We start from the raw sequence: 12161 nt of genomic DNA, 5'->3' as shown, positions 1-12161 counted from the left end.
TAAATGTTCATATCATGTTTTTTCTAATGTGAAATGTGATTTAATCGAAAAAAAAGTGGGTCATGCCACGAAGAATAAATAGTTACGTCACCCTGAAGTCAAAACAATTTTTTTCTACTTTCTGTTTGCTGTTATTACTAGGCCGCACCATTTCCAGTAAGCATGATATCTTTCCACTTTCTTTTTGATGTCCCCAAAAACATGCAAGATTTTTTTTAAATCTATATATATGTTTTCAATTTAGCATAAACCTATAATCAAACAGAAAAATTTAGTCCAGAAAACAATTCAGCCAAATTGAATTATTTTGTTTCCCTTCATTTTTCGATGCACCAGAAACTGGAGTTATACAATACTGGTATCTAAATGTCAAGTTAAAGGCTTACATTATCAATAAAACCCACCAATATAGTAAGCATCAAGTTTCAGAGACACAAACAATGAAAACATTAGTGAAACGCTAGTTTAACTTTTATCTATTGTAAATAGTACAATCTGCTTTTAAAAAGTAAAATCACAAAAATACTGAACTCCGAGGAAAATTCAAAACGTGAAGTCCTTGATAAAATTGCAAAATCGAAAAAGGAAACTTTAGTGTCTCAATATTAAGGATTTATTGATTTATTTAAAGATGATATTTTTGTTTGAAAACAGACATCATATGTAGACAGGATATGCATTGTATATTCTTATTTTTCTTCTAGCTATTGTGAAGCATTGGGTCAATTCAATACTAACTTATTGTGTTGAGGAGAGTGACGTTGATGATCCTATGCCTCTGATCGTGTTCGCTGCAACGCACAGCGACCTAATTCATGAGGTAAGTATCTCTTTCATATTCATTTGAAAAAAAATTTATTGTTTACAATAGCATTAATTGTTCTAAATAATAAGGATGTTCTTATCCCAAGTATAAAAACTACGCCGTCTTTGGGACAACCTTTTTCAACTTTTGATCTTCAGTGCTGTACAACTTTTTTTAACTTTCGATCGTTTATATCTGGGCGTCACTGGTAAGTCTTTTGTTGACGAGGCGCGTTTTTGACGTATTGAATTTTAACCTGATTCTTTTTGTTATCTATTAATCATGTGTTTCTTTGTCTAATATGTTCTTCTATTTATTTGTATTGTAGTCCTGTAATATTATGTTGTCATTTCAATGTTACATTTGCCATTAAAGTGGGAGGTTCAACCCAGTCCCACCATTTGTATTGCCCTTTAAACATGTCCTGTACCAAGTCAGGAAGATGGCCATTGTTATATTATTGTTCGTTTCTGTGTTTGTTGCATTTTAATGTTGTGTCGTTTGTTTTCTCTTATTTTTGAGATATTAATATAAGACGTGGCACAGTACTTGTTTATCCCAAATTCGTGTATTTGGTTTAATTGCTTTATTTGTTATTCTCGTGGGATTTTGTCTGATGCTTGGTCCGTTTCTGTGTGTGTAGCTTTTCGGTGTTGTGTCGTTTTTCTCCTCTTATATGTAATGCGCTTCCCTCGGTTTAAGTTTTTTACCCCGATTTTGTTTTTTGTCCCTGGATATAAGAGTTTTGAACAGTGGTATACTAGTATTTACATGTAGTACGAACAAGTTGATATCGAAAACACATTTGTTGACGAAATAAAACAAGATACGGATAAATACCTTTATTTTTTTTCTAAAACCTCAATCTTAACACAGTGTAGAATCGGTTATACTAGTATAATTTTTTTCCATATCAAAATTAAATCTTGATTTGTAAAATGCTGATGACCCCATTTTTATTTGATATCTTATATGTTGTTCCTTTGTTCTAAGCAGTATATAATTCCGTCTACGGTAAGATTTGGACTAAACTGAACTCACCTTCGTCTGTCTCATCATTGAATGAAATTGTTAATGGAAATGGGGAATGTGTCAAAGAGACAACCCGACCAAATAAAAAAAAAACAGCAGCAGAAGGTCACCAACAGGTCTTCAATGTAGCGCGAAATTTCCGCACCCGGAAGCGTCCTTCAGCTGGCCCCTAAACAGATATATACTAGTTCAGTGATAATGAACGCCATACTTATTTCCAAATTGTACACAAGAAACTAAAATTAAAATAATACAAGACTAACAAAGGCCAGAGGCCCCTGACTTGAACAGGCGCAAAAATGCGGCGGTGTTAAACATGTTTGTGAGATCCCAACCCTCCCCCTATATCTCTAACCAATGTAGAAAAGTAAACGCATAATAATACGCACATTAAAATTCAGTTCAAGAGAATACATATTTCTGCAACACTTTCGGTAGAACTTTGAGCAAAGTTTCTATTTGGTAAACAGCTGCAATTTTTTTAGATGTAATGTGTGCATACTGTTCTGATCCGCTAGACCTTAATTTTTTCTATATGTTCAATGATCTTTAGTTATTTGTCACATTTTTCAATTATTTTGAACTAAAACTGAACAGAATGACTTCGACATCAAATGAAGTTTTGCATTGATAAGGAGTCATGTTTGGGTAATTTTCGGATCCAATAGTGACCTTTTTCCTGTTTTCAGATTCTATGAATTACGATCGAAGAGGGAGTCAATCATTTCCCTTTGTGTTATATACAACTGATGAAGCCTATTTTCTGATGATATTATAGATTTTGTAAAATGTTTAAACCCTTATAATAGCAGCGTTGTGAAAAGACCAATATTTGGATGCTGTGCTATTTTCGGCTGTTTATGTATGATGTGCCCTCAACTAAGTTTGTTGATACATTCGTCATCGATAATTAATCAATATTTTTCATACGAACATCCACCTAAAAATAAACCTAATATACTTGAGTAAAAATAGAAATCACAAAATACTAAATATCGATGATAAATCAACACGGTATGTCCATAATCCAATGAAAAAAATTAAAATCCCAAACACACTAAAATGAATGGATAATAACTGCCATATTCCTGACTTGGTTCAGGCATTTTCTTATTACGAAATAGTCGAATTTACCATAGCAAGAAGCTTCAATAATGAATTCATTATATAACTTTATCTTCAAATACTTAACTGAAAATAAGTTAAAAATATACAGATGGAAACTACTACAGGTTTTTGTACCAACCAAAAAGCATTTATTACAAAGGAAAATAACTAATAACAGTTTGTGTTATTTTTGTAAAATAGAAAAAGACTATGCTCATTATTTTTTCAATTGCTCTTATTTAACAATATTTTGGCAACAAATAGACGATCTCTAAAAAAAAGTAGTTTACATTCTTCAATAAAATTACAACACATGATATTTGGATACAAAATTAAAGACAGCAATTCTTAATTTTTCCAATGTATAAGTCGTACTATGTATCTGAGCAGAAAACAAAAAACATAAACGTATATAGAATTTTTATCAATGAATAAACCAAGAGAGTAGATACCAATATAAATAGAAATACAGATTAATAAGTCCAATGTTACTTTCAATTAGAGAGAAACATAATCAATACTTTTTTAAATTGTAAATATTGAGTTTTGTAAACAAAATATATGTCAATTAATTTAATCAGCTAATTATTCCCTGGGTAGGCAGTGGATTGTAACAGGGTACGTCAAGAGAAGCTTGGAATCTTGATGGTTTCTGTAACCAGCAATATTTGATAAACAAAATTATTATGTAGTTAAAAAAGGTGGATTAACGTTGGTTTTATAGCTAGCTAAACCTGTCACTTGTATTACAGTCAAATTTCAACAATTGACAACAATGTGTGAATAAAACAGAGAGGCATGATAGGAAAAAAAATGTTAAAAAAACAGCATTCGATATTGTGTTATAATCTTAATCACTAATATTTATGTTTTTACATGGAAAATTTAACTTCCAGAATAAGCAAGAGAAGATGAAAAAAGAATTCGCTAAAAAAGTCACTGAAATGTTTGGTACCCATGAAATGAAGAAACACATCGTGTTCGATCCAGTTTACTTCATAAATGGTACAGACAAAGAGGATAATGAAATTAAGAATTTGAAAAACCAACTTGTCAGTATTGCCGTGAACCAGCCATCTTGGGGACAACGACGGCCTATGATTTGGGTTCCTCTTGAACTTCTTATTGATAATATGAAAAAAGATAAAATAAATGTTATACTAAAAACACAATTAGCTGAGGCAAACACCCAGAATGGAGATTTGTCACTCTCTGACAAACAGCTAGACGATTTTCTCTTAACACAACACGCATTGGGTAAACTTATGTATTTCAATCAACCAGAACTAAACAGTTTCATTATTCTCTATCCTCCTGCATTGGTCAATATCCTCAAGTCATTCGTCACTGATGAAATGTTTTGGCCCGAAGATGAAACCCTGAAAGATATCCTTCGAAAAATGACGAATACTGGAATTATAAAAAAACGTGATCTCCTGAAACTATGGCAACAAAAACAAGTCAACCAGTACTTATCATGTGATGAGTTCAAAGAGTATGTTATTCAAGTTCTCGTACATCTGGATATTTTGGTCCTTCCAAAACGGTACTTAGGCACGACAGTCACAGACGATTGTTTCTTGGTTCCGTGCACAGCTAAAAACAAAATGCCGATGTCATTTTTGGATGACGATTCATTTGAAAACAAAACCATTTCTTTGGTCTATCGATTACAGAATAGAACCATACCGTCTTCATTGGCCTTCAAACTTATTGGTGCTGTAAGTAGTATTTGGCCTATTAAAGAGGAGAACAAATGTTCACTATTATATCACTCCTCAGCTGTGTTATATGTTGATAGTAACACCGAGTTTAGAATAATAATAGAGGACACTAGAGTCGTCGTCTACCTCACACATATGCCATCTAAGTTTACCATCTCCCCAGATATTGCAGCCAGCATCCAAGAATGCTTGACATTCACTTTAAACGATGTTCTTAAATTCTATCTAACAAGTATTGGAAAGAGTCATAAAAATAAAGATATATCAAACCTCTTTCAAATTGAAGTCGGGGAAGTTTGTGACAGATCCCCCTGTGTGTTTTCTGTTTCCGAGGCGAAACGAACTTCTAGCTGGAGTTGCAGTAGAAATCAACATTTTACCAAATATCCGCTGCTTTGGATTTTTGACAAGGTATGTAAAATCAACAAGTGATTGTGTTTGAAAAGTATTTTTTGCAGAATATGTATTATCCATGTTAGATTGTTTTAAACATTGTTTCCGATATGATGTTTTTTTCAGAATGTGCAATGACTTGTTTATGTTCATGTCTGTCAAGCAAAATATTAATAGAGGTTTTCATGTATATTTTGCATCTTCTGGCTGTATCTATAATTTAATTACTCAGCACATTCATAAATATCATAAACAAACACGGAATAACTCAAACAGATCACATAACATTGCTAGTTTCATGGTAAACGCCTTTGGCAGTTTATTTTGAAAATTAATGTTTCTTCATTAGCAGAAGTGTAAAATGTAACACTATATTAAGAGGGAGCATGAATCAGATGTGTATTATATAAATGATGCACATCAGTCGATTGTAACATATGCTGAAATATAACGATGTGTACTAACGACAAAAGCCGAAAACAGAGAAATGCATGCGGTAAATGATTTCAAAAATTTTAAGACAACAACCCTGAATGCAACAATTTATTTTTTTCTTACCAGAGGTGAAGTTTTGATTCATCACTTGGGATACATTTATCAACACAGCGGTAGTAATGGTGCATTTTATAAATATAAACGGTTGATTAGAGAACTCTTAAATTGCCACGTGCAAAAACTCTTTGATATTTAATGTTCTAGTACTTACTGACAGCGAAAATAAATCTAATTCAATAGCCTACGTCAAATCGTTCCAAAAATGGCATATATTTATTGATATTATAAAATACATTGAGTTTCTCTTTCTTTTACCAGACACAGGAAGAATGTCCACAAGATTGTACAGGTAAAGTAAGGTTTGATTGAACATGATTGTGCTTTGTAATTTTTGTTTGTAGTTATTTATGTGATTCAAACCGATCATTTGATTAAAGTCAATTGTAACTACTTGTACAGTTTATTTCCATGTTTTGCTGTAACGACACTGCTCCAGAGTGGATGGTTCAGCATTCACACACATGTACAACCCACCTACATTTGTAATATGCCGGTCTGGAGCCTGGTACTCAGTTGTTTTTGTTGGTTAATGTCTGTCATATTCATTTTTTATGTTTTAGTTTGTATGAGTACGGACTTTCGTATAGTCTCTTAAATTGCTTCACATTTTAGCTGAATTAACAGTTACGAATTTGTTAATTAATGAAGTTATGACGATGACGTAGCAATTCATATATTTACTCATTTGAACCCTGGAGGAAAGTTGACCAAAGAGTCATACCAATTTGTTTCGTTTTGTCAGCATTTTATTTTGAGATAGTTTTTTATGTCCATCAATCAATGTCAATCAATTCAAAAATATGTTTGTAAAGTCATTCAACAAAGGCCGACTAACAAATGTTTTTTTAACGGAAACTTTATTTCTACCAATGTCTTTATGATTATATAACTCTGTGTTTAATCTTTATATGCTTCAGGCCTTCACGTTGATGCCCTGGAAATGTTGCCAAGCGACAAACATCTGGTAAGACTTGCCAGCCAGCTTGATATTTATAGTTGTAAAAAATTGGTCCTTCAACTCGGGTTACAAGAAATACATTGGAAAAATGTAAATTACGCGTACGGCAAGGATGCTCTGACGCTAAATACCATGGTGTTATATACCTGGATGAATACAAAGATAAAAGGAAAATCAACGACAAAATCATTAAATCATTTGCACGCAGGATTGAAAGCAATTGGTGCTGATAAGCATGTTCTTTGCAAGGTTTGTACTTTTTACAGTTTATTTAAATGTTTGAACTTTGTTTTTCACACGGGGGTCTTAACATGGGTTTTTGGGTACAGATGTACAGCTGGGATTTTAAAAACACACCCCATTCATATATTGTAGTCTTGTGATATCTGACCCATACAAATATTTCCAAGCGTAATCATAACCCATTCATTTATTCCTCAGTTATCACATATTTTTTACATCTTGACTTGATTTTAAACGATACAAAAGAACATTAATACAAAAATCTAATCGAAAGATAAAAATGATTGACCAATTGACAAATTACTTTTGTGAAATTTCAACCCATTGATATATTTGATATGTCAAAAGAAGGGACCTTTTCCCGCGGCACATCTGTATAAACCTTCATATAGGAAGTGCCTGCCCCCCATGTGATTTTTCAATAGTTGGTTTAAAAGTGAAATTTATATATGGCGTTTTGTTCGCTCTGGAACATTATCAATTGGGAGATATATAATTCATATGCAGGCGCTGCTACAATTTTGCTCCATCGCAATGTAAAGGTCACAGTTTCGAAGCTGAAGTCATCGAATCATAAGATATATATTTTTCATGATTAACTGAATATTTAATATGGTTGATAAAAAAGAAATCGAAAAGATAGTAAATAATCTTTATTTAGTACATTTTTCTAGTTCACATTTGTTCTTTTAAATTCATGTTCCAAATTATATAAGGTTATTTCATTTTGAGGCTTCGGTCTATTATGGTTTCGTGTACAAATACATTTGTAAATAGTACACAACATTAAGAAGTAGTCTTCTTGCGTATATTGCAGAAATTGAATTGTTTACAAGGCGATTTTTGATATAAACCATGTCAAGTTTTGCCCCTGTGTTTATTTACAATTTTAATTTCTCAATTTTAATTTCAGGTATTCAGAGAATACACAGATTTTTCTGGTAAGAATACAAAAGCATTCAGTTGAATATGCAACATCCTTATATCTATGTATCATTTATTATAGTGTTCCAAATGATTGCAGACATATGGAAATATTCTTTATAAAGCACAAACATGTCAGTTTTCACCTCAGAAGCTAACAAAATCTTTAAATAGACTTATTAAGAAGGGATATAGTTACGATCCTGTTGTCAGTCATTAAAGATTGCATATTTCGGCTTTAATATTGATTCACTCATAGGGTCTTTGCATCGGATTTAAAAACCAGTTATTGGCATGATATGGGTTATATTTTTCTCATATCTGTTATGATGGTTTGATAATAAACTCCTAACGGGAGGTATTGTGCCTGATATTCATATGATGACGACATAATATTTAAATCAGTTTAAGTTTGGAGCTGGCATGTCAGTTAAGTGCTAGTAGTCTGTTGTTATTTATGTATTTTTGTCATTTTATTTATTTTCTTTTGTTACATCTTCTGACATCAGACTCGGACTTCTCTTGAGCTGACTGAATTTAAATGTGCGTTTTGTTATGCATTTACTTTTCTACATTGGCTAGAGGTATAGGGGAAGGGTTGAGATCTCACACACATGTTTAACTCCAACGCATTTTTGCGCCTGTCTTAAGTCAGGAGCCTGTGGCCTTTGTTATTTTTAGTGTCTTGTGTATAATTTGGAGTTTAGTATGGCGTTCACTATCACTGAACTAGTATATATATTTGTTAAGGGCCAGCTTAAAGACGCGTCTGCATTGAAGATATATTGCTGACCTTCTGCTGTTCTTTCACGAATACAACCCGGCCTTACTTCGTATGGAGTACATGTTATTCCCTTACTACATTGTGTATTTTTGTGTGTTGCCTAAATTTGTATCCTTAATCTTTTTCCGAGATTTGAACAACAGTTTACTACTATAGTTGCCTATGCACTCACAGCATAAATATATTTAAAACTAATACCAAATGATACAAAGAAATTGTTTTTTTTTATTTCTTATATTTCCTCTTACTGTCTCAAGTGTAAGCAAAACAACTATTGAAAAATGTACTTAATCGTATTACACATTCATATATGTTTAATTCTTACAGTGAAGTTATGGGATGAACATTACAAGAATTGCCGTGTTATGATTAACAAAACCTAGTCAAACCCAATGTCATATCAAGACTGTTGCATTAACCCTTATAGTAATAGCCTTTCAATACATCAACGTCTTTGTCCTTTAGCATTTAAAAAAAACAATAATCGTTTGTACTTCATACTGGACATTGTTAACATGTTTTGTACCAACCTTTATAACATAAGGTTATATATTGTTGAATACCGTAAGATAAAATTTTAAAACGTTATTTTCGTTTTGGTCATCTATTTTATCGGATACCTTGTTGTTCAATCCGCGGTTTTCTATTGACTTCGTAAAAGTAAACCATAATTCATGATTCTTTATTGGTTCAATCAGCTGCTTCCTATCGTTTAAAGATTACTTATATGCAAGTAATGCAACAATTAATAATAAGTATTGAACTATATATCCTTTGTGCTGAATAAATTTGATACCCTGATATCTAAAACCATCAACGACTTTGTTATCATTACAAGTAGAAAGGAAATCTAAGTTATCATAGATACCCTGCGCTATAGCAACTTGTTGAAGATATCATCACTAGTATCACTCTTTAATATAGCGTGCTGGTAAGTTGTTCTTGGTAGAGGATTCCGAAACCACCAATTGTTTTGCAATAACATATTAATGATATAAATAACCGATTTATCATTTTGAAACCAAACACGTCCCCCCCAACATTCAGGTACAATATCTCTAGAACGATAAAAGTTAAAACGCAAAAAATCGACATTAACTTGTCTGATGTGTGCTAGCACAATCTATTACTTTGTACGTTTGTGGCTTCATAAATATTTTAATGTGGGCGTCACTGGTGGGTCTTATGTAAACGAAACGCGCGTCTGGCGTACTTAATTATAATCCTGGGACCTTTGATAACTATCACAATGTCAATTTATTCAAAACACAGTTATCTATTTATCATATGAACACCAAAATATCTGAATGTTTCCAACAATCAGGTACAATTACTCTAGGAAGTGATCGCTGAAGAACACAATCATATTTAAAAACAAAATATCTGCAGTGTTGCAACTCTTTGGATTCGAGCGTCACCGATGGGTCGTTAGTCTTTTGTATCCGAAACGTGCGCCTGGCGTATATATAAAATGTAGATCTGGTATCTATGATGAGTTTAGTTGCATTAAAATTTGAAACAATTTCAAAAAGTTGCGTCCTTTTTAGTACAAGTATCTTGAGACAAACACATTTAAAATGTCCACACTCAATTACATGTTCATTTGCTCTAAAACGGTAACATTTCAAATGATGAACACCAAACATACCCTCATTTTGGTGATTTGAATCATTAAATGAAATAGTTTTCAGGTAATGAAAATGTGTAATTAAGAAATGGAAACTAATGATAGATACAATTTTGTCGATGTATTTTTAATAATATCTATATTATTTTACAGAATTTCCAAATGTCGGACCAGACGAAGTTCCAAATGATGATGTACTAAAAAATCTACCTTCAAAACTCGGTAACTGCAGTTTACAACTTGGTGTAGAACTAGGAATAGCTTTAAGCTCGATAGAGCAGACAAAAGCAGATCACCGAAAGATGTACGACCAAACTGAAGACATCTTAAGAAAATGGAAAAATTCAACTGAAGAAAAACCTACCGTATTCAAATTACTGGTTTGTCTGGAACGCGTTCATCTTGGCGGCTTCCAGTTTGTAAAAGACATGTATCTCCGCAAATGATTTTGTAAATAACGAATTTCTATCACTGAATGTTGTTTTTACATTTTACTCGACATACACTGAGTTCGGCAACAGTATATGTCAAACATTTTTGTTCTACTGAATCCAATATACAAAGATTTCATCTACAATATATGTCGTACCATTTGATGCGCCTCTACACAAATTACATAGTATGCGTAAAACAATATTGATTAAAAACAAATTAATTTCCTCGGTATTTGTAATACAAATTTATTTAATTCAACTTCTTTCCCTTAGTAAAATACAAACATTTTTATTCATTAACATGTAACAAACTTTACACAGTATGTGTCGTACATTTTGGTTCAACCATCCAGTCGATATGCTAGCCTTAGGGAAATATTTAAATTATAAAGCTTTGCAATTTATAAAAGAATCATTTATACAGGCCAGTGCTTTTCTGTTTGTTTGTTGTTTTTTATTTATTGCATCTCATTGGTTTGATAGTCTTCAAGCACTTTTCTGGATTAAGTTACCTTTATCGAAATCGTTCAGAGCCATACATTTGAAGTCAATGATCTGAAACATTTTTTTGTACTTAGTCGTCTCCTTTTGAGATTGTTTTCTTGTTGTTAATGATAGAATAGTTAAACATCATTTTATATTTTTAGAGCAAATTATTATAGCTCTTTCAAACACATATTTCATTTACATGTAATCATCTAAATATAATATTTGTGTAGTATTTACAGCTAAATAATTAGCATAATTAAAAATTGATAAGTATTGCATTGTATTTTAGTCCAAATTTTAATTAGACACTGACACTATTACTATCTTTTTCAAACACATATTTCATTTACATGTAATCATCTAAATATAATATGTTTGTAATATTAACAGTTAAATGATTAGCATAATTAAAAATTGATAAGTATTGCATTGTATTTTAGTCCATATTTAAGTAGACACTGACAATATTACTACATGCTTTAATCCTTTCAATTAATAATGTACATATTTTCGTTCAGATTTTATCTTTTAATTCATTCTTGTTATACTTCTGGTTTATTTATCTATTTGTATTTAACCTAAAATATATTGATACTAATAACAACTCATGTCAAGTAATCTTCTTTTCATATTTTAACAATGATTGCAAAATTTACCAAAAAAGTAACAAGACTTATATAGAATGCTATTTATCTGTCATGATATTGTAACAAGTTAGAGATTATGAGAGTGGATTGTTTTTTGCCGTCTGAATTTCAGCTTTTATCTAAGGCTGTTGCCTTAATGTATCCGAGCTTTTTTGGCCAAGAGGTTCATGTTGTTCGAGTATTTGATAATTTATGTGTGAAAACTAAGGTCTGTAAGGTTGACTCCAATCTTTGTTAACTTGGATTGCCAGTTTTTCACAAGCATCTCTAAGGCACTCCTATTTGCTACACCAAGCCAAACATTCAAATAATCTAACTTCCATCTTAATTTCCTTCATTTATTACAATATTTTATGTTTTCAAAAATATTTTGAGTTGAATGTGTATGTGAGTGTTTTTGTAATTTTTACTTCAACCTAACAGAAAAAGTGTATTAATA

The 12161-nt window shown here is 31.8% G+C and overlaps 1 protein-coding gene across 2 annotated transcripts; it reads left to right on the top strand.

Annotated features, from left to right (window-relative positions):
- The first annotated feature begins 710 nt into the window (after positions 1-710).
- LOC134697035 (uncharacterized) lies at positions 711-11353 on the top strand. Of its 2 annotated transcripts, none has more exons than XM_063559054.1 (6): positions 711-820; positions 3841-5079; positions 5875-5905; positions 6534-6580; positions 7731-7758; positions 10306-11353. In XM_063559054.1, the coding sequence occupies exons 1-6, from the start codon at positions 773-775 to the stop codon at positions 10596-10598; spliced, it is 1686 nt and encodes a 561-aa protein (XP_063415124.1). In that variant the 5' UTR covers positions 711-772; the 3' UTR covers positions 10599-11353. The 2 variants fall into 2 exon arrangements, with proteins under 2 accessions (XP_063415124.1, XP_063415123.1); XM_063559053.1 differs by having other exon boundaries at positions 6534-6823.
- The last annotated feature ends 808 nt before the right edge of the window (positions 11354-12161 follow it).

This window comes from Mytilus trossulus, chromosome 14 (assembly GCF_036588685.1).
Source record: "Mytilus trossulus isolate FHL-02 chromosome 14, PNRI_Mtr1.1.1.hap1, whole genome shotgun sequence".
In the NCBI taxonomy this organism is placed as follows: domain Eukaryota; kingdom Metazoa; phylum Mollusca; class Bivalvia; order Mytilida; family Mytilidae; genus Mytilus; species Mytilus trossulus.
Note: the sequence above shows the minus strand (reverse complement) of the source record. Positions and strands in the feature narration are given on the sequence as shown.